Genomic DNA, 24,720 nt, shown 5'->3' with positions numbered 1-24,720 from the left:
GGAGAAAACCCAGCATCTGGTGATGTCCATGAGTTCAAGACTCCAGGCTGTCATTGTGTCATTGCCAACAAAGGGTTTTCAACCAAATATTAGTAATGACCATTTTGTTTTCAGTTATTTCATTTGTCCAATAACTTACAAGCACATGAAATGACGGGATTGTGTTTAAAAAATGCTTTAATTTTTTTTACCTTTGTATCCAATCTTTTTGTTCAACCCATGGAATAAAAGCTGAAAGTCTGCACTTCAATGGCATCTGAGTTGTTTGATTTAAAATTCACTGTGGTAATGTACAAAAAACAATATTAGTAAGAATGTGTCTCCATCCAAATATTTATGGTCGGTCGGTTGGTTGGTAGGTAATGGCAAATGACACACCAAAGGAAATAGTAAATGGACACACCGCATTGTTTTCTTTCAGGTAATAACACCCCGAACAGATTTTGTACCATGATTTTGGCCTACAAATGCTAAAATTTTCTGTACATGTAATTTATGAATTAAAATTTATTCACAGAATTCAGATAAAAAAATAAATGTAGTCTACACTTTATATAAGAGTAGGAGAAAATATATAAAATGGTGGGACTTCATTATTATATAATGCATACACAAAACTAATTGGTCCCCATACATAACCAAGTATAGTTGTCAACCACTTGTTGGCTATCTTTTCATTTTGTTAGTTTCATTTGTAGAAATGTGTTGCATTTACCTATGAAATAAAGTCTAGCATGTTGCAAAAAGGGAGTGCTAGACTTTACCTAGGTTTCTGCTGTATTTCTGATCAATGCTGTGATATCGTATCCCAAGAAAAGTGTGGAGAGAAAAAGACAGAGAGATGGGGTGAGAGAGGAGGACGATTTAAGCTGGCACCGCATTTTTGTCCAATTAATAGATTGCCAGTGTGTTGCGTATTTTGCATGACAAAGGAGGGTAATATTAAACTGCCATTTGTAATGAAAATGCACTTTGCAAATTAAAAAGTGCAGAAACCCAATTTTTCGTACCTCTTTAGGAAATAAACAGTCCTTAACCAATTAAAGTGCATTGTAATAATTCAGTGATTTATTGCAGGTTGTTTAACTTTCAAAACTCAGCTAACCTATATTAAGGTCACAATCCATCATGTCTTGCATGGAGTGCTGTGGAGTAATGGCTGTTGTATTAGCTGCGTTTGATGATAGTATGAAAGAAGTATTAGCACTTGTCAACAAAACTGCTTACAACATAACATTAGCATGCATGAGCTGCATCGCCTATTCATTATCTTGGCAGCTCCACACACACGTTTGCTGCCCTATACTACATTTTGCTGGGCCAAAAACACATGCACTCTGTTTGGTTTTGAGATAGAGTGGCAACATGCAAACCATGGGGCGCGCTCCAGTTGCAATGCAAACAAACCGCAGAAAGATGAAACAGTCTCCATGACACAAAAGTGTTGGAGGGAAAAGGAAAGGCAGGGAGAATGAGGGATGCAAAAGATAAAACGGGTTTCTCTCAGTTATTGCCTTGATCATCTCATCCTATGCCCAAATCTATATGGTATGAATATACGAAAAGTGTACAAAATACAGACAAATGGGTACCGGAGTGTAAAACATAACAAGGGTCAATAGTATTCGATAAAACATCAAGACAAAAAAGCAAGGCAAGTTGTGAGGGTACTATTTTGAAGCCTGCTGAGGCACATGAAATGTGTAGAAAGTGAAAGCTCCTGTTTGAGCAGCGGCTAATCTTAAAGTCAGAGACGGACATGATGACGGGGTTGAGAGTGAGACATTGGTTGAAGTAGCACAAGAGAAAGAAAGCAGAAACAGATGTAAACAGAGAAAGAATTAGAGCTGAAGGGCACGGCAGGGTACCAGCCACTGAGAGAAAGATGCAGACATGCAGGGCGGTGTGACATGGTGACATTTGCCTCTGCAAATGGGCTCTCTGGCTTCAGCTGCACAGTCTGGTGCGATGCCCCCCGACTGTGAGCCAAGAATGCACTTAGCTCAACAAGAGCAAATGAATGGCCCTGTTTTGACTTCTACCATTACACTTCTTCTCTCTGATAGCTGGTACTGGGCAGAGTGGGTCTTTGTTGGAGCACAGGGTTCCCTGCATGTGTAAACACCCCTGCACTGTGGTCTAATTAGTGTGTTAAATCAGCTCTTGGATAATTTGTAGATTTGGTACACAGCCCTTGATTCTGCATTTTTGATTCATCAGGCTTGATGCAGTTAGAAGGCAACTACAATTGCAGCCAACTGTTCACACCCATTGCTAAAAATAGCACAAATATAAATTGGTGTATTAGCATAAAGTTATATACTAATGCTATGGTAATCACTATGTACAACTATACTCTAATACAAACAGAAAAAAGCAATAACATGTCATAATAGAAGTTATTTACATTTGTTGTAGTCAAATACACTTCATGACAGATATAAACACAGAATTCTTCTACGTCTCATGGAAAGAAATTAACTCATCACTCAACAAACGCAGACACCTGACAGGCCCACACATGTGTCAACAACTGGTGATTAAGCAGCAGAAGCCATCATGGCAGCTTTTCAATAGGGCTAATTGTAGCCGCTAAGCAGTCTCACAGCCTTGGGCAGCTCTGCCGAGCATCAGGCTGCGATTTCTCACTTTTCCCTTTAAGTCCACTTCAAACACGTTCTCATTTGTTTATTAAAGAAAACACATGCATTCTAGATTTTGCTCCTTGTTAAAGACTTCATTAAGAAGATTACTGTCAAGAGTTTGTGTTGGACTTGGTTTGCACTTTACTCACTATGGGGTGTTTATTTGACGGATACATTCCTTTTGAACAGATTGGATTCCTTTGCACGTTTACTGTATTTTTTGCACTATAGCACGCACTGGATTATAGGGGGGCACTGTCTTTGAATGGTCTATTTTTGAATTTATTTCATACATAAGGTGCATTTTAGGGCGCACTAAGCTGGACAAAAGAGTCAGTCAGTCAGACTTTATTAACTGCGCTCACAATAACTCTAAATTTTGTTTATAACACGTTACATGTTAGCGACCTGAGAAGCGTTAGCTGTGTTAGCGTTTTCACAATACCTGTTCCTCCCAACCTTGTTTAAAACACATACAAAAACAGAAATATACAGCTAAAAGAATTTCTGAAGTGTTACTGTGACTGCTACACGTTAGCGAATTCACAATAACACAAGCATTCTGACATTCTGAAGCGCCGTGTACCTCTCAAATTGCTTTGACATCAGTAAGCACAAAGCAGGATTAATCCATATATAAGGGGCTCCAAGGCGCACTGTTGTTTAAAAAAATAAAAAAAATAAAAAAAAGGCTTTCATGTGTGCCTTATAGTATGGATAATACGGTAAGTGAGGTACTGTGAGTACAGCATGGACAAACAGGTGCCCTTGTTGTTGCACAAAGACAAATTCTGACACTTATTTTGCTGACCTGAAACACTACTGTTATGTCTACAAACGGTTTGTCTTTGATCTTTCAACTCACACAGCATGTTTCCACTTTGCAACTTCTCTTCTTCTCTGTCGCTCCAGCTTCCTGACAATTACACATATGCATTTACCTCTCAAACAGCCCCCCCATTAGCTGCAGCACACTGGGCCATACGTTAGGATAAATAGCACAGTTCTGACATTCTCACACCAGAGGCAGGGGAAGGAGGGAGCAAAGCAGTCTGGATAAAAGGCCCGGCTCTCTGCCTGGCCCTCTCTGACAACAAGCATCTCCTGCCAGTGTGTCTGCATGGCCTTTTAAAGTCACCAGCACTTTCGCTTTTCAAGAGGTGGGGTTGAGGCAGAAGAAGAGGGGAGAGTGAGGCTTAAGAAGAAAGGGATAAATACAGATGAAGAAGTGAATGCCAACTCATCAGTACCTCACCATCAAAACAGGTGGGCAGGAAAGAGAAAGGATTTTCTGGGCTTGTGCAGTAAATTGTATATCTGCACAGTGGAACTTTTCCCAATTAATCAAAATTTAACAAAATGTTTTATTCTTTCTTTGTGTTTTTTAAAAGCCAAGAACTCATTATCGATTTGAGAATGACAAGAAATATCTAATTGTAAGATAACCATCTCCCGACATGGTAAACTCAAATAAATATATTAAAAGTCTCCTTTTATGTCCTGTTGTGTTAAGACTATGTTTCCATTGTGTGTGCGTGTGTGTGTGTGTGTGTGTTTTTTCTGGAGGTGGGGGTTGTCAGCAGTTGTTCAACTGGTGTTTCTCAACTTACCAAAAAATAAAGTATAAGAGTACTGGATTGTTTATTTGATACATTTTTACGATGCCATGTGATAAACAGGTAAGGCATAATGTGCTCTGTTTCTAAATACACCAGCAGACGGACTAGACTTGGAGAAATCAGCTAAAGAAAATAAACAAGGGAGTGATGGCTATTACTAGAAAAAAATTGGACCTATATACACCATCCCAATGTTTAGAGTGATAGAATGACTTTATTTCATCTCCTGGTAAATAGTCAAACGTCTTAACAGCTACTTTTTGTCCTTCTTCGGCATCATTGTTTGAGATAATTTAATTAGCAAAAACTGGAAACACGAAAAACGTGATTGTTAAGCATTTAATGCAAAGTGATAGTTGTTTGGTTGTAAATAACACAAATGTACCATATTCTCAGACCTGGGGACTTCTTCAGGTGCTCTTCAGTAAGATGAGTGTGTCTTTGCTTATCTACAGTCTGTAGTATGTCAAGTGCATATTCCACACTTTTACTGTGAAAAACTGTCAATAGAGACCCGTGTAGCGATTCTACCAGAATTACATGTCATTAAAATGTCATCAACTCATTAAAAAGCCTCGCTTTGTGGGATTGATGAGATGTCCCTGCTTTTTGGATCCTGACATGTTTCTTTTCTTTGACTTTCTTCTTCATATGTCCTTGATGCTGTCTTTAAATTGTATTTTTTTTATTATCAGTAGTATATAGAACTGCTTACTTCTACCTTTTTAAAATGAGATTATGGTTGTGAAGTCTTCTCTTGAATGCTGTAAAGACAATTTTACCATCTGTGAGTGTGTTCCAGAGATCTGGTCCAGCCATAAAGTGGTTTTATTTCACCATGGAAAATGGTTTTCCAATCATCTGCATTTACTATACCACACCTATACAGCTCATAAAAAAAGCTGAAGTCTTCCTGAGTCATTTTACATTTTTTTCTGTACTCCTGCATTTAATGGGTAACCAAGCTGTTTTTGCATTGCTTTATATCAAAAAATACTTTTTTTGGCAAGATGTGTTGGGTGAAAACTAATTGTGTTTAAATCCTTTTTTTTTTGTATACGCACTTTTGAAGCTGATGTGTTCGATAAATATCTCTCAACAAATTTTAAATGTTAACTTAAAACTAAATAAAGTCCCTAAGAAATATTTAGTTGCCATTTGTCCTGTTAATTCTAAGCTAAATTGCGTGCCATTAGGAGAACACACCTTTTGAACCACTATTCAATAAAGTGTGACATAACTTTTTTCAAACTGCAGCTGTGATCTGATCTAAAGTTTGTATTTTTCTGTGTAGGACAGGAAAAATAGGATATTGAAAATAATAAATATTTCATTGGCCTGAGTATTCTACTCTGCAGCATTTTGTTGTCAATAAAAAAAGCTATCTTAACTTCTATGAATCTGTTTAATGTACAGAAGATGTTCACCTAATCTGCTTTTAGCACATAAAACCTGTTCAAATAAAAAAAAAAAAAATCTTAGCTTTTCTAGACTGTGCAGTCCCAACATGATGATCTATCTTTTAATTTAAGACAGTTAACACACTTTAATTTAATTCTGCATATGTCTAACAAATAAATCAAAGTAACAAAAAAAACCATAGACTTAAGGGTGAAAAATGACTTTCCCCCAAAAAATTACAGCTTTTATAGGTAGAAATTTAGAAGTGATAATGGCAACAATTATTTCCTTTAGTACTAGAGCAGCACTAGAAGTCAAGAGCCCAATCAAAACCTTTTTATTCGTTATCAGCTGATGTCGTAAGAACAGCGATCACAGCTGAATTGTGGAGAAGTCTAACAATGGCTCTTGGTAAAAGACAAATCAAGCCCTTAAAGAAGAAATTAATTTTTAGTCATCACAACGGCAAGGTGATTAGTCTCTGTCTGACAGTACGTATGCCCTGGGCCACCACGCAAATACAGGTGCGTGCGCAGAAGCAATCACAAGCCGTTCAAATAAACATAATATTAGTTGGAGAAAAAGAAGCACCCCTCCCCCTTTGACACTTAATTGGAAATGCCTTATCGCTGACTCATGTGAACAAGCACCTGATGAAATCCAAAACGGCTTTTTGCAATTTTATGAAAATACACTAATTTCTAATCGTTTTAAGAAAAAATAAAAACTTCAAGAGTGAAACGGAGACTAACAAGCAACAGAGACTAGGGAGACTAACTCTTCGATTTAACCTGCTCACAATTGACACTTCCGCACAGTGCTTTGCTGTTATTCAACAAACATTGCAACAAGGCCGAAAAAGTCGAACAAAACATGCATCTTTTTTGTGTGCATTGTGTCATTTGTGAAGTGTGTCGTGTAAGTCATTTAGCTCTAAAAACAAATATGATGACTGTCCCCCGTGCGCGCTTGCCGTCAGCTGCGTGCACTAATGTACCGTCATACCAGCGAGCGTGAAAAAACAAGTTTTGGCTGACCTCAACCACTGATTAAACCCAACAAGCCGTACAAATCAGCATTTACTGAAGAGCCGACCGAAAATTACTCATCACTGCATCTCCTAGCACGTAGTCGGGCAATCAAATCAAAATGCAGCCTAATTTGACAGTTGCTATGAGAGTGACCTCAACATAATGTGAATAACAACCTTTTATAAGAAGTAGAATTGAGACTAATTCCACATAGCTTGTCACATCTGACGTTGGACCTTCAGGTTCGGGGGAAGGGTTAGTGCCATATGCTCAGTATATGACAGCTACATATTAACAGTGTGACAACAGAAGTGCATACTTCTCATGGGATTGTGAGTGTATGCATTTGTGGGGATGGCAGATGTTGCAGGCTGAGGTCTGGTGCAGATGGCACAGAGGACACTTGCCAGTGCTCTTGCTCCTCTAACAGCACCCTTACACACTGCCACCGCACTTTGGCTTACAATACAGGAAGGGGCAAGCTGTGCAAACTGGGAAACAAATGGGCAATTAATCAAGTCAATTATTAAATAACAACTTAACTCAAATTTTTCTAAGAATTTGTTCACAGTGCTTGGCTTTCATGAAAGTTCTTAATCAATTGTTCAGTTGCAATCCCTGAGTCAGTACTCATGATCTGTTTTGCTTTCAGCAGCTAGGATCAACATTTCAAGAAAGGTAATGTAACTTCAGTTCTTAACATATACACCACTCATCTGATACTCTTGTTTATACCATGTGAATGGTATGGGCCATGTGAATAACTGTCTCGATTGGATACTGGGAGTGGACTAAGTAAGGGTTAAAGGCCGACGAAGTGTGCAGTATTACTTTTTAACGCACGGCGTGGAAGCTTGAACCGTCCGACGCGAAGTGCGTTAAAAAGTACTAACGCACATTTCGAAGGCCATTAACCCGCTTATACCATGGTCACTTACAAAAGCAATACATATTAACCAGTTTTTAGTCCTTAATGCTTGTTTTTTATTTTTATTTGGATGCGCCGCATCACGTAACAAATAGTCCGCGTTGTGCCGCACAAGCGCTGCAGTCAAGATTTGGCGAGATATATATGCTGATCTTTCCAATGGGTTGAATAAAGCATCAGTTCAGAGAGAAAGTTCACCTCTTACCGCTTACCGTTTTTGTCTAAATGATGAAGCAAAAGGTTGTTTTAAATAAGCCGGCGCAGTGTTACGAAACATTTAAGCTAGGTGACTGGAACTTCTTTTTTCACCGTGCGGTTATCACGTTTTAATGCACATCCAGCAGCCAATTAGAATCGAGTATTCACCCTGACAATGGTTTAAAAAGGGTTATACGTCGGACGGTTCTGGCTTCCACGGCGTTTGTTAAGAAGTAATACAGTGATCCCTCGCTATAACGCGGTTTACTTTTCACGGTTTCGCTACTTCACGGATTTGCATTGTGCATTATGTTCTGCATTCTGATTGGCTAAAAAGTCACTCCACTTCTTCTTTACCTGTGCGTCAATAACGTTGCAGTTTAATATGTACACGTACGTAAAACAGCTTGCCAAATTTACATTACATACGTGCAAATTATCTTGCAATTTCGAGTTTCTCTAAAACCCATAGAAAAAAGAGCGACAACAACTGCCTATCACTATGTTCTTCCCACGAACAAACACACCTGCACCGCAGGCTTCAAAAGAAGAAAACACTGCAGAGCGGAGTCAGGATGCAGCGGCTCAGTCTGAAGAGCAGTGAAATACACCTGAGTCACTATTTGTCCCACTGTACTTGGTATTTTTTTCATAATCATTTTAAATTTTAATCCAATTACTCGGGTTGCGGTGGGCAGTGCTAATCTCCGCAATTTGAAGCTTTCTGTTCACATGGATGATTGAAATTATTATTTGACAGTAGAGTACAGAAGTTATTTGTGGAAAAAGAAATTTCTAAAGTACTTTTATTTGTGACACAAATGCTTGAGCCTGTAAAATGGTTCGTTCTTTCTTTTCAATGTATAATAGAGCAATTAATTGTATAATAATTGTAAAAAAAAATAAAGGTTTCTACTTCACGGATTTTGCCTATCATGGGGTCTTTTTGGAACGTAACCCCCGCGAAAAACAAGGGTTTACTGTAATGCACACTGTGTCGGACATTAACCCTTACATAATCCCCAGTGATAATGCACACCCAAAAAAGAAGTTACGGTCACATAGCTTAAATGTTCTGTATAACTGCGCTGGCTTCTTTAAAACAAACTTTTGCTTCATTATCTGGACAAAAACAAGCAATAGGAGGTGAACTTTCTCTCTGAACTGATGCTTTATCGTGACGATCAGCATAGATATCGCTTTGTTTTGCCGCTGCTGTCGAAGTTGGCCACATACCAAATAATCCGCTTTTTGTGAAAAAAGCAATCCAAACCGAAAAAATAACAAGAATAAAGTACTAAAAACTGATTGAATAATTATTTCTTTTGTAAGTGACCATGGTATAAGCGGGTTAATGGCCTTCGAAGTGTGCATTATCAGAAATTAACGCACTTCGCAGCAGCAACATGCGTTAATTTCGGATACTTTGTCTGCCATTATTCCTTACATGTACCATACAATTGCCGTCTACTCATCAGTTTCCTAAAACACCAATTTAATTGATCAATAATGTTTATTGCCTTTGTTTCCATTTGTTCATCACTTCCCAACAATTAAATGATCATGTTTTTCCTAAAAAACTTGCATGATTAACTGTGCTATGAAATTATTAACTCATGTTTGCTTTCCTTGCTTCTCTTCATTCTTTCTTTCATTTGTTACTAGGCAACCATTTATGAACCAAACTACCATGGCGTACTCGTTCGTTTCTTAAAAACACGACAGAAAAAAAAACTAATTATAAAAAAAAAGAGTTGCTAGTTCTGATATTGTTCCCTACCTAAGCCTTTTGTCACCTCACAGCAAAGTGTTACCCAGGCAGAAATTTCAAAGCAGTGTAACTTGACCCTCATGGATTATAGTTAGTCCCTATAAGTGACCAGAAAGATGCAACAGAGATAATAAGCTTAATATTTTTTCATATTCTGTGTGCTACAACTTTCAAATTTTGAACTGAACACCTTCTAGAAAATGTAAAAACCTGCATTTGATTGTTAAATAGGCTAAATTTTACCAAAGTAAAAAATATTAAACCCCCCCCCCCCCCCTCAGAGTTCCTTTCAGCAACTTAATCCTTAAAAAAGTAACTAAAAGCTTTTCATTTTTAGAAACTGACTGAAAATGCGACAAATGGCTAAAAGTCTGTTAAGGGGAAAAAGGGGAGAAATCTTAAACAAAGAGGAAAAAAATAAATAAATTCAGAGCACTGAATGATTTGCACATTTACTTTGAGACTTGACCAAAAGAGCATATTTTAAGACGTCAAACTTTAAAGTTGTGCATTACAAAAATGTCAAATTTAATTGTCATCCCTGTTGGTAACAAAATGTAATTGTTTTGACATTTCTCACATAGTACAGAAATAAATTTAAAATAAAATGTTTCATTTAATCAGAGTGGCTAAAGCAAGAAACAGTAGCATTTCCCCCAAAGGTCATGTGAAAACCACAAACCCACAGAAAACTATCATTTCCTTCACTGCATACATTTTTGTTGTGTACATTTTATATACACACTATGCACACAAACTTGCATCTCACGAGGCATGAAGTCAATTCACAGCCAGAAAGAATTTGGAAAAGGAGTATCTTTGTAGCATCACATTCAAACACAGTACACCGACACACAGAAAGAGTGTATATAAAGGTGTCCTCTGGGGGATTAAAAAAAAAAAGCCTCAGGGGATTTGCCTTAGTGCAGAGTGCCACCTTGTTGTCAGGACTGCAATGACATGTTTCTTTCAAAGCCATTGCTGACACTCTCACAGGGAAGAAACAGACTCACAACAGTTTATCATCAGTGTGGCATGTGCGCAGATACATTCTATATTATCTATTAGGATTAAAAAGATGAATATCCCTCAGGCCTTTTCAGCTGCTAGCCGAAATCTAGCTTCGATATTATTTTTCTATTAAACTATCATTAGATGTGCTGTGCAATGTTTATCTATAAAAATATGAATCCAATTTAGGAAAAGCCTGTGAGTTCATAGGAATGCATATCATCAGGGAATCAGGCTCTATTTTAGTTGACTCAGCATTTATCCAGAACCAGGTCAAAGCTTTCCCCTCTCATTTGCATTTGGAGACATTCCAAATTAAGTATTGTTTTTTTTTTTTTTAATGCAGAAAAATATTGTTTTAATTGTAACTGTCTGGAATAGATCATTTGATGGGCACAAAAAATGGAACTGAACTCCAATGAAAATTAAACCTAAGATTAACTATGTTATAACTGTATTAATCAGGATACATATTTTAAATATAGGTACAAGCACAATCTCTTGTTTTATTTTTATGATACAAATTTATTATACAAACAGATAATATCTGTAATTAACATGTAAAAATAAATTTACATCAACGTGTTACAGATTTTTCTAAATCCAGCGTACTTTTTGAATGTTTTGCAATGCTTTATGAGAAAATAGAATGTAAGTAAATTAGTCCTAATGAAAAAAAATCTTAATGCATATAGAACTGAATGTAATTGAGAAAAAAATAGAAGTGACAAAAATAATGTTAGGAAGAATGACAGGAATTATTCCCATTGAGAACTTTCAATCCGTCTGCGTTGATGCTCTTATGCTCAGACACGGACACATGAGGTGCAACTTTTTTAGGAGTGTGCTGACCCTGCTCCAAGAGACGAGAGAGCAGCACTGTACAGGCAAACTGCCCGGACAGCAGTTTGCTGACACGTTAAAACAAAGACCAGTGGATGAGGTTTCCATTGCACCTGTGGGTTGTAATAAAGGCTGGGAAAACTCCTTCATCCACACACTCACAAACTCATCTGCACAAGCTGAAAACATGTTGTGTGCAAGCGTATGTGCTTATGCACACTGTACTTATTTTTTACACTCACGTGAGTGTGGGGTCCAAAAATACCTCATAGTGTCTTTTGTGGTATGCGCCGTCTTTCCTTCCAGCCACATATGTGGCCCCATGCATAAACAATGTGCCCTGAGAGACACTGCAGTGTGATACTATGGCCCTTGGCACAACTCCCATGAGCCTCTCTGTCCTCTCTAGGAGCACTCTGAAACGCAAGCACACACACAGACTTGATACAAATGAAAAAAAAAAAAAAAACAGAGCTGGAAAGAGAAACCGCTAAACAAAGGAGACTGCTTAAACGCATCCAAGCAACTTTCAAGACCATAAGCAAAGAGGCTGTGTGAGGTCCCACAGTGACATGTTTTAGGATACTAACAGTATATGCACATTGTACACATCAGCTTAAATAGAATGATAAAACACTGCTGATAGGTTCCTCCATGACAATAACAGCCATTTCAGATGCCAGATGTGGTTTTTATCAATGCATTGCATTGGGGGGACAAGTGAGCAATGCTGCAGACTTTACCACTGGTGGATGTTCTGTGGCTGAAACTTTAGATACAAGTAAAATGGGCACAAGAACATATGTTAACAATCGAACACATTTCTTCAATATTTTTGAGTCTGTAAGACCTATTAATTCAAATTCACTCAAATATTTTTTTGGGTCTCCTATCATATAGTGGAAAATTGCAGCATCAAAAAAGATGTGCATCTTAGCTGGAATCTTCATTTTAAGAAATATCTCATTCAGAATTGGTAACATGATTGTGAGAGTGAAAAACAGCAACCAAAATAACATTTTATTATTATTTAAAAAAAAAATATACAGAAACATGCAGTTGTGACACTGCACAATATTCATACTAAAAAACGTGTGGGTTTGATATGAGCACACACATTAAACAGACACTAATGCAAAGTGAATTCACAAGTGGGCATGATGAAATCAGCACTTTGGTTTTAAGTTAATGTATGACAAAATAAGGGCAACCAAGGTGAGGGCGAAACACATGGAGGTAAATTAGAAATGGAAATTTAAGAGGCAAGGGAGCTGGATGGAGAAGGGGGTGGAGGGCAGTGGGGGGGGGGGGGGGTCAGAAAAGACAAAGTGAGACAGTTGAACAAAGAGGAATGTACTCAGCATTACGAAGGAGATAATTGAGATATCCAAGACTTGACAAAATGTGCTATTTCACTGATGCTGGAGCATAACACGGCAGAGGTAGAGGAGGAGAAGGGGAGGGGAGACGGGAAAGAGGGGATGAGGGAGAGAAGACGGAGAGAAAGAGGAAGGTCTAGAGGGAGGTGACAGTGGTGTATATGGCGGTGCTGCCTGTCTGACCTGATTGCAAATAAGTAAAGGTGCTTCGCCGTGCCCCCAGAAGTACTTCCTCGTGCACACAACTCCTTTATCTCACAAACACGCGGCTTTTCTCTCTAAGAAGACTGCTTAATGGTGACTACACAAACACCCAAACCAAAGCCGTGAGATATGCAAAAGTCTGAGCATCACTTTGTACCAAAGTACATGTAGGGATATGTGTAACCAGTGAGGAAGGAGGTGGAGTGTTGGAAGAGGGTTGCTTGGGTGAGCGAAGGGGAAAAGGGGAGGGGGAAGTAAGGGGGGGGGGGGGGGGGGTAAGGAGGAAGGGGCAACAGTGGATTTCCGAGATGCATTTGCAATTTAAAACAAGGCTCGGTATAATGAAAATGTAAAGCAGTGGTTTTATTTTATTCAGTGTGGCAGGTTCAGATTCCCAGAGAAGCTCCACTCGAGCAATCAGTCCATTAATAATTGAATTTTGTTCAGCGGCCGTGCGCGCTTGTGTATGCGAGTAGATGAGTGTGAGAATACGTGCGTGCAGCGAGTACACATGCAAGTGTTAAAGCGAGTGCAACAACCCTCTCTTCTCTTTCCAGCTGCTGACCCTAATATGAAGCAGCCAATTAGAGATCTTCATTTAATTGCTGCTCCACACTGCTGTGCTCTTCTAAAGACAAGACATTGTGACAGTGGAGCAGGCCACACACACACACATTCATGAGTAAACATAGTTACGCCTGTTTCAAAGATGAAATATCTAACATTAATAATTTCAATATTCTGTTACAATGATGGCATTCGGTCATCCAAACCCTGCTCACTTCTTTATTAATGTTCCCTTATGCTGCACTCAGACATGTCTGTGAAATAATGAGGAAAACTAAAGTGGACTGTACGGCAAGTACCGGTAAAGTCGTAATACACTCACTGTTTCCTCACAACATGATGTCATATAATAATTCATGAAGCATAAACCGGCTTTGTTTTGGAAGAAAAACAGCTGTTGGAAAAAGTAGCTTGGGTAAATATTTGTACTCCATTTGCTACATTGTTTCTCTAAAAACACTTTTCTTTCAGGACCTTAATCCATCTCTCTAACCCAACCTGTTCTTATACTAAAAAATATTCTTACCATATTTATGGAGAGAAGTATGTAACTGCTTTAGGAATATCTTAATACATTTCTGCAAGAATCAGGCAGAAAAAAATATGTTTTCACAAATCAACTATTTTCCATTTTTGCACTTTTCACTATCAAAATCCAAACCACTGTATTGTGCTAAGTAGCAACATCCTTTAGGAGGTCTGGGTGCTGGTTCTAAGATATTCTTTGTTCTAAAGTACATAAGAAAATGTACTTCCACCCTAAAAATCCAGGACAACAACAGGAATATTTAAAATTTAAAAATGAATATGTTTCTTTCTTGTGTTTATGGCGAAGTATTAGGGCCACCACCCAAAGAAAAAAAAGTAAAAAACTACAATAAAGTCTTAAAATTATGAGAAAAACTCATATATTAACCAGAAAAAAGTTGCAACATTATGTGAAAAAAGTTGTAGTTTTATGAGGATAAATTTTTAAAACTATAAGAAAAGGTCACTATTTTTACGAGAATAAAATTATGAGAAACAAGTCGTAATTTTATGAAAATAAAGTTGTAAAACTATGAGAAAAAAGGGGGAAATATCATGAAAATAAAGTCGTAAAACTATGAGAAAAAAGTTTCCATTTTAATAGAATAAAATTATAAGAAAAAAGTCATAATTTTATGACAATTAATTTATACAAATATAAGATAAAAGTCATAATTTTACGAGTATAAAATTGTCAGAAAAAGTCATAATTTAAGTTTAGGTTTTATAGGCTTTAGTTCATCAAAGGAATCTATGTCCCATAATGCATTTGGACCTCTGCGGCAATACTGCCAGTGGCGTAAACAGTCCGCCCGCTGGAAAACTACTCCTTGTAGGTCAAGAATCTTCTTCTGGAGAGTTTCTTGCAAATTCTTCCTATTTATCCTTATTATAAGTCAATGTTGACTCACTTAAAGACTTTTTAGTATTTTCTAATTTGTGAAACCAAACTGAAGTAGCCGATTACGATGCTCTAAATCTCTCATTCTGAAACAAGATATTAGTTATTTTTTTGTTGCTGTTAATATTTTTCTTAGCAAATACACTTTTGAGTCATAAAGTTATAAAATTCTTATCATGAATTCTCAACTTATAACTCATTAAATTATAACTTTAGTATCGTAAAAATTGGATTTTTCACTTAACGAGTATATTCCTTTAACACCCTTGTGCTATCTTAGATGATCCCACCTTGCATTGACGTGTTATTCCTACCATGACAAAGGTGGATAAAGGTGGAAAGATTTCATGTAATCCATGGACACCAGTGAAGATCACAAATCATTGAAGAAAAAAGGTTCAGGGCACTGTCTAGTGGGTCTAGATGACCCAACTCCCAATGTTGAAGTGCCTAGGATAGCACAAGGGATAAATCTACAGTTTTTTTTATCATCATTTTATGACTTTATTCTCATAAAATGTTGACTTTTTGTCATACTTTTACTACTTTATTTTCGTATATAAATATTTTGTGTCATGACGGCCCTTATACGTTTCAGTATGATTTCAACAAAAAGAAAATGAAACTAAATTATACGTGGAAAAACTCCACAAAAATAACTTACAGTATGATCTTGGTTCTCTGTCCTGCATGGATCTTTGGTCACTGGCTGTTTTCTTCTTTTAATAAAAGTCTCTTTATCTGTCCTAAATGAGGTCTTTCTCACCCCTCTGTTTCTTCCTAGATACCAGAAAGTATCAAATTGGAAGTTATCTACATTGCAAAGGCCAAGCTGGCCTCTTCACTCTTAGCACTGTCACAACACAGAATTACAGCTGACAGCAGGACTTCACAGTGCACACAGACACACACTGATATGCAACATAAAGTCTCAATTGTGAGCACATTTTTAAGACTGCAGGAGTATTTCCCTATTCTTTGGCGACTGATTTGTTGGGCTGCATACAAAACAGGCCTAAACTGCTGAAAGTAGATGGGACTAGCGGAGGGATGTCTTCTTAAACTATCAACAGCAATATCCCAGAGCTAACGGGAAGAGTTAGCCTCTGTATAACACTTCCAAAGAGAGTGCCAGAGCCTCATCTTAGCCGTAAGGCCAGCAAATATGTTTGCATCTGTATGTGTGAATATGATTTTAAGCCGAGCTGGCAACTGTAATGCCTCTGCTAAAGTGGGGTTTGGATTCACACTTGCATGGTTATGACAGATACACACTGCTTGACATTACACTTGAGAATACAGAGAACCATCGCGTAGAACAACAAATCTAACACTTTGTCCACTTTGATCGACTACTCGAAAAACAAGACAGAGCCGGTTGGTGGGTGGGGTGGAGTTGGGTCCTGGAGTGGGCACTGGGGAGGTGAGGGGGTAAGAGTTTGGAGATGGGATTAGAGATAGGGTGCCCAGGGAAAATGCCCACTTCCCTCCCCTTTGGTAAGATGAAAGGAGGAGAGTAAAAGGAGAAACAAAACACACTAATCTTTCGACTTCACAGGATGCCACAAAGCATCATTTACGCGTTGGAGTTAACATTGAGGCACCAGGTTTCCTGATTTGCAGCGAACAGCCTTGTTCTAGATAGAGATATTCAGACTGTCAGTATAAACTGCTTCTGTTTTCGTTTTGCATTTATTTCAATGCCAGACTCAGGGCATAAATTTTTCATTACCTGCTAAGCTATGAATAAAAGATTAAAAAAGGAACTGAGAGGAGAGTGGAGGGAAGGGAGGGAGGGACATGGAGAGAAAAGGGGAAAAAGAAGGAGAGAAATAGAGAAGAAAAAGAGGGAGAGGTACAAAAAGTCTAACAGATGTGGCACATGCGGTGCAACGCATCAGCCCTGTGTGCATAGTGAGAAGGTCTCCTTTTCCCCTGTCTCTGTGCCCTCATCTGCCCAGCTCCCCCCACCCCTAATGCACCGCCATCCCAATATACCTTCTAGGAAGAGAGCAGTGGCTACAGTGCAGGGTAAAGATGCTATAATGAGCGTGAGGCAGAGGAGCATCTCACCTTGGCTTTTTATAGGATTACCTGAGAGGTGAACTCTCTGCTCTGTGAGAGGATTCATCAGTACATCCTCTTGCTCTCTCTCTGCCCTCAGCGGTCTTTGACAGGCAGGGCGAGAGTGAGATGTCGAAGAACTGCTGGAAAATTCTCTGCAACGCAAAGCTGACAGGTTCAGGTGTGGGTTAAAGAAAGGAGAAGAAAACTAGGATGGAGCGTACGACCAAAAACGGAAGGAGTGCATTTCTCTCCACATTGCTCTACATCCTTCCTCATATGGCCTATGAATGTTACATTTGCATAGACCTCACACCATTAGCTTCTTTCCAACCAGAGGACTGTGTGCCACCTTTATTACAAGTGACAGTATCGCTTGCATACAAAAAAAAATCCTTTGTTAGCATTACTTACATATAGAAGAAAATTACCAATAAAATAAGAAAATATGTACATTGAACTCTAGATATTAATAGAAATATTGTGTAAAATTAATGATATACAAGTTTATGCCAGTGTCAGAGTATAAATATCTCTAGTAGTTGCACCCGCGCATTTTTAATGAAATGAAATATGGCAGGTCCTCACACATCCCACTTTTTCCAACATGATATGGAAAGAAGTAAAAGTGAGCGGAGTTACACAGGAACATATGCTCCTCAAAGGAATGAACTTTCAAGAATCCTTCCATCAAAGCAGAAATGATGTCAAATGGTGAATTTCTCCTATGATGATTGGCTGCCGGTTAACATTCAGTATTAGTTTGCGTATACATTTATCTAAGAATACATATTTAAGTATCATCTGTGCTTTCTGACAAAAGAAATATACATAAACCAAGGACGATTGTATATATGGGAGAATACAGCAAGAGCGCAAACAGATTATGTTTAAGCAAACTTTCACTTTTCCAAGACTCAAGACAAAACTTGTACTTTATCTTTCTTCATATATATATATATATATATATTTATTTTTTACTGGCAGTTGTAGGCTTCCTATATTATGGGAAGTGACCTTGTGTACATATGCCGCAGAGTGCGCGTTGTAGCAGGCATGCACATGTGTGCCTATAGCGAGTCGTGCATAAACAAACACCTACGGCAGTTAAGTTACCTCTAGATGTTTTGGATGAAAGGAGGTAATAGGGAAAGAGTGTACTTTTTTTTTTTTAAATTAAAAAACTTTAAAAAAGCAAAGAAGGAAATAGTTGAAACATTGGGATTATGTTTGATTAAATAGCCTCATAGCCAAACGGGAGTTATATTTAGTTTTTGCAGCAACTAAATCCTCTGATGTTGGGCTTCAGTAAAGACAAGAAGTGAGCTGAACATTGCAAATAAAGCTGACCGTCCACAAAAAGCTCGCCAAGAAAAAGTGTTTTCAATAAGGGACCTCCCAGCAATTTCCCCTCGAAAATCTCTTATATAAATTATAATATGAACTGAAAGCAGTTTTCATCTCCATCTCCACAAACTTCCTTTACAATGCTTATTAAACAAAGTTTTAAGGAAAGAAGTGGTTTCCATAAACTCTACTTAAGTCAGAGTAGTGTCCATTTAGAATAAAATACTGTAATAATTGAGTTAAAAAACATTTGGTATTAGAGCTAGTCAAGTAGCAATAATTTAAACACAACATCTGATTTATTGGTTTTAAAACTTGAAGGCAGACAAAATCAAAGCATAAAACTCCCCAGATTTAAATTTAAAAAATGGAATTAACACCTCCTGCCAGCTACTTTCATTGTTTCTCACTGTACACATGGGTTGACAATAAACTTGATTCTTGTGAAAACACAAAGGCTTTCAATGATGCTTAAAATAAATTGTACAAGATAGAATTTGGATAGCTGCAGTCAAAAAGACATCATTTTCATAATACAACGTACCCAAATGAATGTTAAAAGTGGTATGTATAAAAAAAGTTACAATTAGGATTTTTTTTTTAAGTTGTTCAAAAATCTGATGAAATGTAACTTACTATCCTATTTATTATTCACGTCTGTTCAAAACAATGCAATTAAAAATAAGGTAAAATGATCAAACATAAAATGCTCTTAAGGGTTGACTGAAACAAACTTACTGAAAATACCACCAAAACTGTTTTTAAAGGTTTCATTTGAAAAAAATAATTGCTAAATTTCTATAACTACCGTACATTTTTTGGAAGGATTAGATTAGAAGAGATTGATAAAAAATCATGGATTAATTTTCCTTTATTAATTGAAGAGATGATTTTTAACTTAAAAAAAATACGACTTTCAGCATTTTGTTGTTGACTATAATCTCAATAAAATATCAAAGTTTACTAGAGGCTTTAGACAGACCAAAGCTGCTAAAGGTGGTTCTATAAAATATGTAATCATTAGCTTTCTACATAGATTTCTGCACTTTAAAAAAAAACATTTTAAACTTTAGGCCATATTGTATTGTTTATAGCTTTAAGATCAACATGTCAAATGTTATTGTTGGGTCTTAGGACATGTAAAATCAAAATGTACTCGTGTGTATTTGAAAATAAATCTGGACAATTGTGTTTGTGCAATAGGTCAAAAAGACATTTATTTTGATACACATACATGTAGATATATATATATATATATATTTTAAAGCCAAAGGGTTGTAGTATATGTAGGTGCAGGGTGAAATTCATCTCTTGTTGGAGTAAGGGTAATATATCCCACCAGGACCTGTGTTCCTCTTAGCAATTTAAAATAATTACTATGAGACTAGATGCTAGACATCAGCCCCAACCTGCTGCATTTAAATGAGCCTGTAAAAATGTGGGGGGTGTGCTTGACTGGATTTTAGTGTTACTTATTGAAATATGTGTTGGGAGCAGAATGTAATGACTCTCAAAGCCTCCTGAACTCCAGCCACGGTTTCCTTTAATGCTTCTGACAAGAAGTGGTGTGATTTTTTTTTTTACTGGAAGGGTCCTGAAAACAATTGCAGCTTTGTCAATAAGGTTTCATTGAAATCATTGGAGTTAGACTTGAGAGATCCACAACCAAAAGGTTAATTAAAATAAAGCAAAAAAAGAAAATCATTAGCTCTACTCAAAACTAACAAGGTGTCCTTTGAACAAGTTTTTGTCAACTCTTGTTAATTGCAGTTGTCACTGAGTACATGGAGTAAAGAAACTTGCAGAAAAAAATATTTTTGTTCCTTTGGAATTTTGACATTTTACTTTGTTTATCATTTAAATGTGCAAACACACATACAGATTTTCAATATATTGCGTAGACTTAAAGATTCGCAAAGTCACTGAGTGAGGTGACTTAGCCAGAGGCTTGGAAAAGGCAGAGTTAAGCCCCCATGTGGCGTAGCAGTCGTGCAACGCCACATGGCGTGCAAAAGTCGCCAACTTTCCGCTGATTCCGTTGTTCACGGCTTCCAAACTTTCACTGGCATTGATGTAAGCACAAAAAACTGTGCAGCAGGAGCTTTGTGGACTGAGTTTCCATGACTGAGCAGCTGCATGCAAACCTTACATCACCAGATTCGATGCCAAACATCGGACAGCGCAGTGAAACACATGACGCCTCCGGACTATAAAGCAGAGGAAGCATGTTACCTCCATTTGGCAGTCGGGTGGGTGAGTCTACTTTTGGCAAATAACAACAGAAGACGATTGGTGGAGGAAGAATAATGGTATGGAGTTGTTTCAGTAGTTTGGGCTACCTTCAATATTTGCACAGAAAAACAGTCTAAATGCCAATAGACTGCTTCCAATTTTGAGATATTTGGCAAAAGTCCAATAATACAATGTATGAGTTTCTAATTACTCGGGGCAAAACGAAGACATGGTTGAATGAGTTTAGCTTTAAGAAACAGCTCACCTTGGGATTGCAAAAACCTGTCTGCCTGCTAAGTATATCCATTTTTTTCATTATTTGGCTACAATCAGTCGATAACATTCGTGTAAAAGTGAAAGCATAAGGGGCCTGATAAGCATGAAACACTAATGTTGCTTTTAGCCTCATTATGAAGCACAATGCTGATCAAACATTTCCAGACTCAATGCAGCAATAAAAAGATAATTGAATACGACAGTATTAAAATCAGCTTCATGAAATGAATGTGTTAAACAGTATAAACTAAAGGTTGTGGGTTTTGTTTCATCTTAATCTGCCTATTTCTGATTCTGTTTACCATGATTTTCTTCAGAAAATCTCTTTTCAGTGAGGGTGAAGGCCATGCCAAGAGAAGTTGGCATCAACCTGTCACCCTACCATTTCCACTTCCTCCTCCTGCCAGCCAGCTTAATCAAATTACCCCCCTCATACATGCACACAGAAGCCCATTTTCAGTTAACTTCCCGCCATGCATTGTGTCGTTCTTCTTATTTGGTGGCTTTGTATAAACTATAAAATATATATATAGAACCCTAACACAAACCCTCTATGGCTTTGCATGTTTTTACTGGATTTGTGGGACTTTGCCTACGTCTGGATGTTCATTAATTGAGACAGCACCAATGCTGCGATGGCTGAAGCTGCTGTTTCGCCTTTTATTAAATTTCCCTCCTCTTCCTCTTCTTCCTTCCTGTGTGCCCGCTTGCCCACACTCCAAATGTCAACAGAATTTGGGCACATGGAGTGGCATCTGGTGCCACATCACACAACGCACAAGGATACAAAAAACCTCACAGCACGCAGAGTTACACTGGAGCACCGCCAAGCCAGCAGCTACTTGCTAGCTAAGTGCCACTGTGCCAGTCAAGTGCCCGTTCAGCTGTGGGCCCACCCGCATCACTGCGGCGTTCACACACGTACACACACTGGCACTTTCAAACCCCAGTGGTGCTAGAGATGACAGGGAGACAGAAGGGCTTTGCCTTGCTGAGCCTCTCCCTGCCCCCAGCACATACTGTACAGCTCCCATCGTAACCCCTGAGCTGCACTGCATCCCCACACTCTACCGGTGAGTTCAGACACACACACACACCAGAAATGCTTGCACCTTCTTTATAGACTATTTTGGGTTCCCCTCTCAAGCAGGCCACACTGCAAGCAAACATCACTTTCTAAAACAGACCGCAGGAATGCAAATACACACGTGCGCACATCAGCACTCCACTTACTATCAGAATGCAAAAATCGTTTTAAAGACAGCAAAATTAAGAAGAAGCCCAAAACAAACAAACAAAGATCTCCTCTTTGATATGGTGAACTGTCTCAAAAGATGGCGTAAGCGCCTTGAGTCTGACCTTGCGAGCTTAGCCTTCCTCTGAGCACAACTGGCGTCCCAAGGTTTATAGCAGAGAGGGCATTTTCGCCAGAAACTCAAAACAGGCTTACACAAACAAACACACAAAACATTCCAGTGGAAACTATTTGTTTTGAGTGACTAGATGTAAAAATAGCAATGCTTCTGTAAAAATACAAAAGAGATCAGACTTGTGTGATGACAGGGGAAAAAGGAGAAATCCAATGCAGAGAAAAAAAAAAGACAGGGGCATTGAAAAGGTAAATACAACAATAATCTCAAGTTTTTTTTTCCTGTTTGTCTCATCCAGCAGCTGAGAAAACAGATAGATGTATACTTGCATAAACCTCTTTTGTATTTATTTATTGAATAGAGGAGCTAAGAAAGCAGACAGGGAAGAAGAATTAAGGTAGAATGGGGAAGAGGTAACAGGGAAAGAGTCCAGAAAAAACAAAAACAGTGAACATAAAGACTGGATTGGACATAAAAACAGACAAAGAAAGCTGCTTGAGGCCTAATTTTTGTGTATAACCACACAATTCTACACACTTAAATATACACACAGTCTAGCACACATACCTATTGTCTCCTTAAACCTGCACACATATACAATCCACCCACAAAACTGTACAAACTAACTTAAATGAACATACATGTGTACTAACACATACGTATATTTCATTCATCAGGCATATCTGTATGCATGCAAACATTTATGTGCAGAGGTAAGCAGACAGGTGTGCTTAGGTGTGTGTGTTTAGTAGAAAGTACCATGCTATTATGAATTTTAGAAAAGAATGTATAAATCCTCAACACCCTTGCAAAGAGCTCACGGCTGCACAGGCAGCCTTTAGACTTGGATGGAGAAGGAACTCATCCAGTCATCAGATTATCCAACATCAATCATCCAAAAACAGGGCTGGAGAAACCATCGCAGCCACCAGAAAGCCAAAGGGCACAGGAGCCCGGGTAAAGACCAAGCCACTGGATGTCAGGGGTCCTGCCCAAGCCTGAAACCCCCACCTGGCCCAAAAGAAAGGCCCACCACTGCCATGCCCAGAGGCTCTCTAGGGTTGAACTACCCAACTCCGATCTTCAAGATCCACCACTCTGCCTATTTTCCTGTTCTCTTTTCTTGCTGACTCAGATGTCTCCTTCTTCTGACGGACTGAACACACCAAATCCAGATGGGCAGCATTGGTGTAGGGCCACCCTGATCTCAGGTTTACCTGCTTAAGATAGCTAAAGCTGCAGTCAAATTATGGCCCAGTGGATAACACAACGAAGGAGAGGAAGAGGTTATGAGCCCCGTCACTATAAGACTTCAGCAGTTTTCGACTTTTTTTTCTTTTCAGGAAAACCCATAGCTGAAAATTCTACAGTGTGATGAAGCAGCCAATGTAGAGTCATGCACACTATATCTTCTGTGCTACCCAGACTCTCCTCAGCTTCCCTCCATGCAGATTAGAGTTGACTCTCAATTACAGTCTATCTCCACACACAGATGACAGTGTGAAGTCGGCCCAAATAAAACACATCAGGCTTTTCAAATAGACTGGTTCAGGACCACTGAGCAGCCAACAGTGCCCGCCAGCGAGTCAGCCAGCCAACTCCATATACATCCATAACTGTGAAAAGAGCTTAAAGTCACTAGAAATCTAGCCATGCTGCTCGAGCCCAACATATGTTCTATTCCAATCCGTGTCACTCTTCATTTGCCTGTTCCTCTTCCTTGCTCTCAGTGCCTCTCTTCTTCCTCCTTCCATGAGTTTAAATGTGTCCTAATGATGGGGACTTTCCTTTCCTTGGAGACTCAACAGAGCTTAAATGCCACTTTTACTGCTTTTTATATGATATTTCTAAATGCTGACCAGCGCTGCTGTATTAGACAGGCTGTGTGGACAGGAACAAGCAAATGTTAAATTCAGAAAAAGGGTTTGGGGTTTTTTTTGGATTTGGAAAAAAAATTGATGCCTCCCTTGAGATTTTTTCTATATTCTAAAGATATATGTATGTTTTTAAAAATCTATATAATCATATGATGAAGGATACATTTGTTAATGTGCTTATTATGGCATCTACAAGCAGCTACAGCAAAGTTTTTCGATGTACAAATTAAGCTTCAGACTAACTTCAGTGTACACACTGACCAATGTGTAAGTGTGTTTTAGTATCTACGTGTGTAGAAGATGTTTACACATGAAAAATTGTACCTGTGTACTTTGTCTATTGCTGCTCAGATCTGTTCAAATCCCAATGAGTGTTTAGTGTGTAAAGAACAGATTCGGGGTAATCAAGAGTTCAGACAAAGATTTCAAGCCACCTTATTCAAATAACTCCCAAATGGCAACTGTTAGTTTGGTCTACGTCTTATCTAACCGTTCTCTCATCTAATACGAAAAGTCCTTTCATCCTTC

General features: G+C 38.3%; 1 protein-coding gene across 9 annotated transcripts in view; it reads right to left on the bottom strand.

Annotated features, from left to right (window-relative positions):
- Positions 1–24,720, bottom strand: part of kiaa0825 (KIAA0825 ortholog) — a 121,429-nt gene that overhangs the window by 24,171 nt on the left and 72,538 nt on the right. For 5 of the 9 annotated variants that reach the window (XM_020706006.3, XM_020706008.3, XM_020706007.3 and 2 more), the window contains exon 23: positions 11,713–11,863. The exons of the other annotated variants lie outside the window; for them this stretch is intronic. In XM_020706006.3, coding sequence (XP_020561665.1) covers positions 11,713–11,863 — 151 coding nt within the window. The remainder of the gene's footprint in view (positions 1–11,712; positions 11,864–24,720) is intronic. 9 annotated transcript variants of the gene reach the window in all.

This window comes from Oryzias latipes, chromosome 9 (genome assembly GCF_053564925.1).
Source record: "Oryzias latipes strain Hd-rR chromosome 9, Olatipes_Hd-rR_3.1".
Lineage (NCBI taxonomy): Eukaryota > Metazoa > Chordata > Actinopteri > Beloniformes > Adrianichthyidae > Oryzias > Oryzias latipes.
Note: the sequence above shows the minus strand (reverse complement) of the source record. Positions and strands in the feature narration are given on the sequence as shown.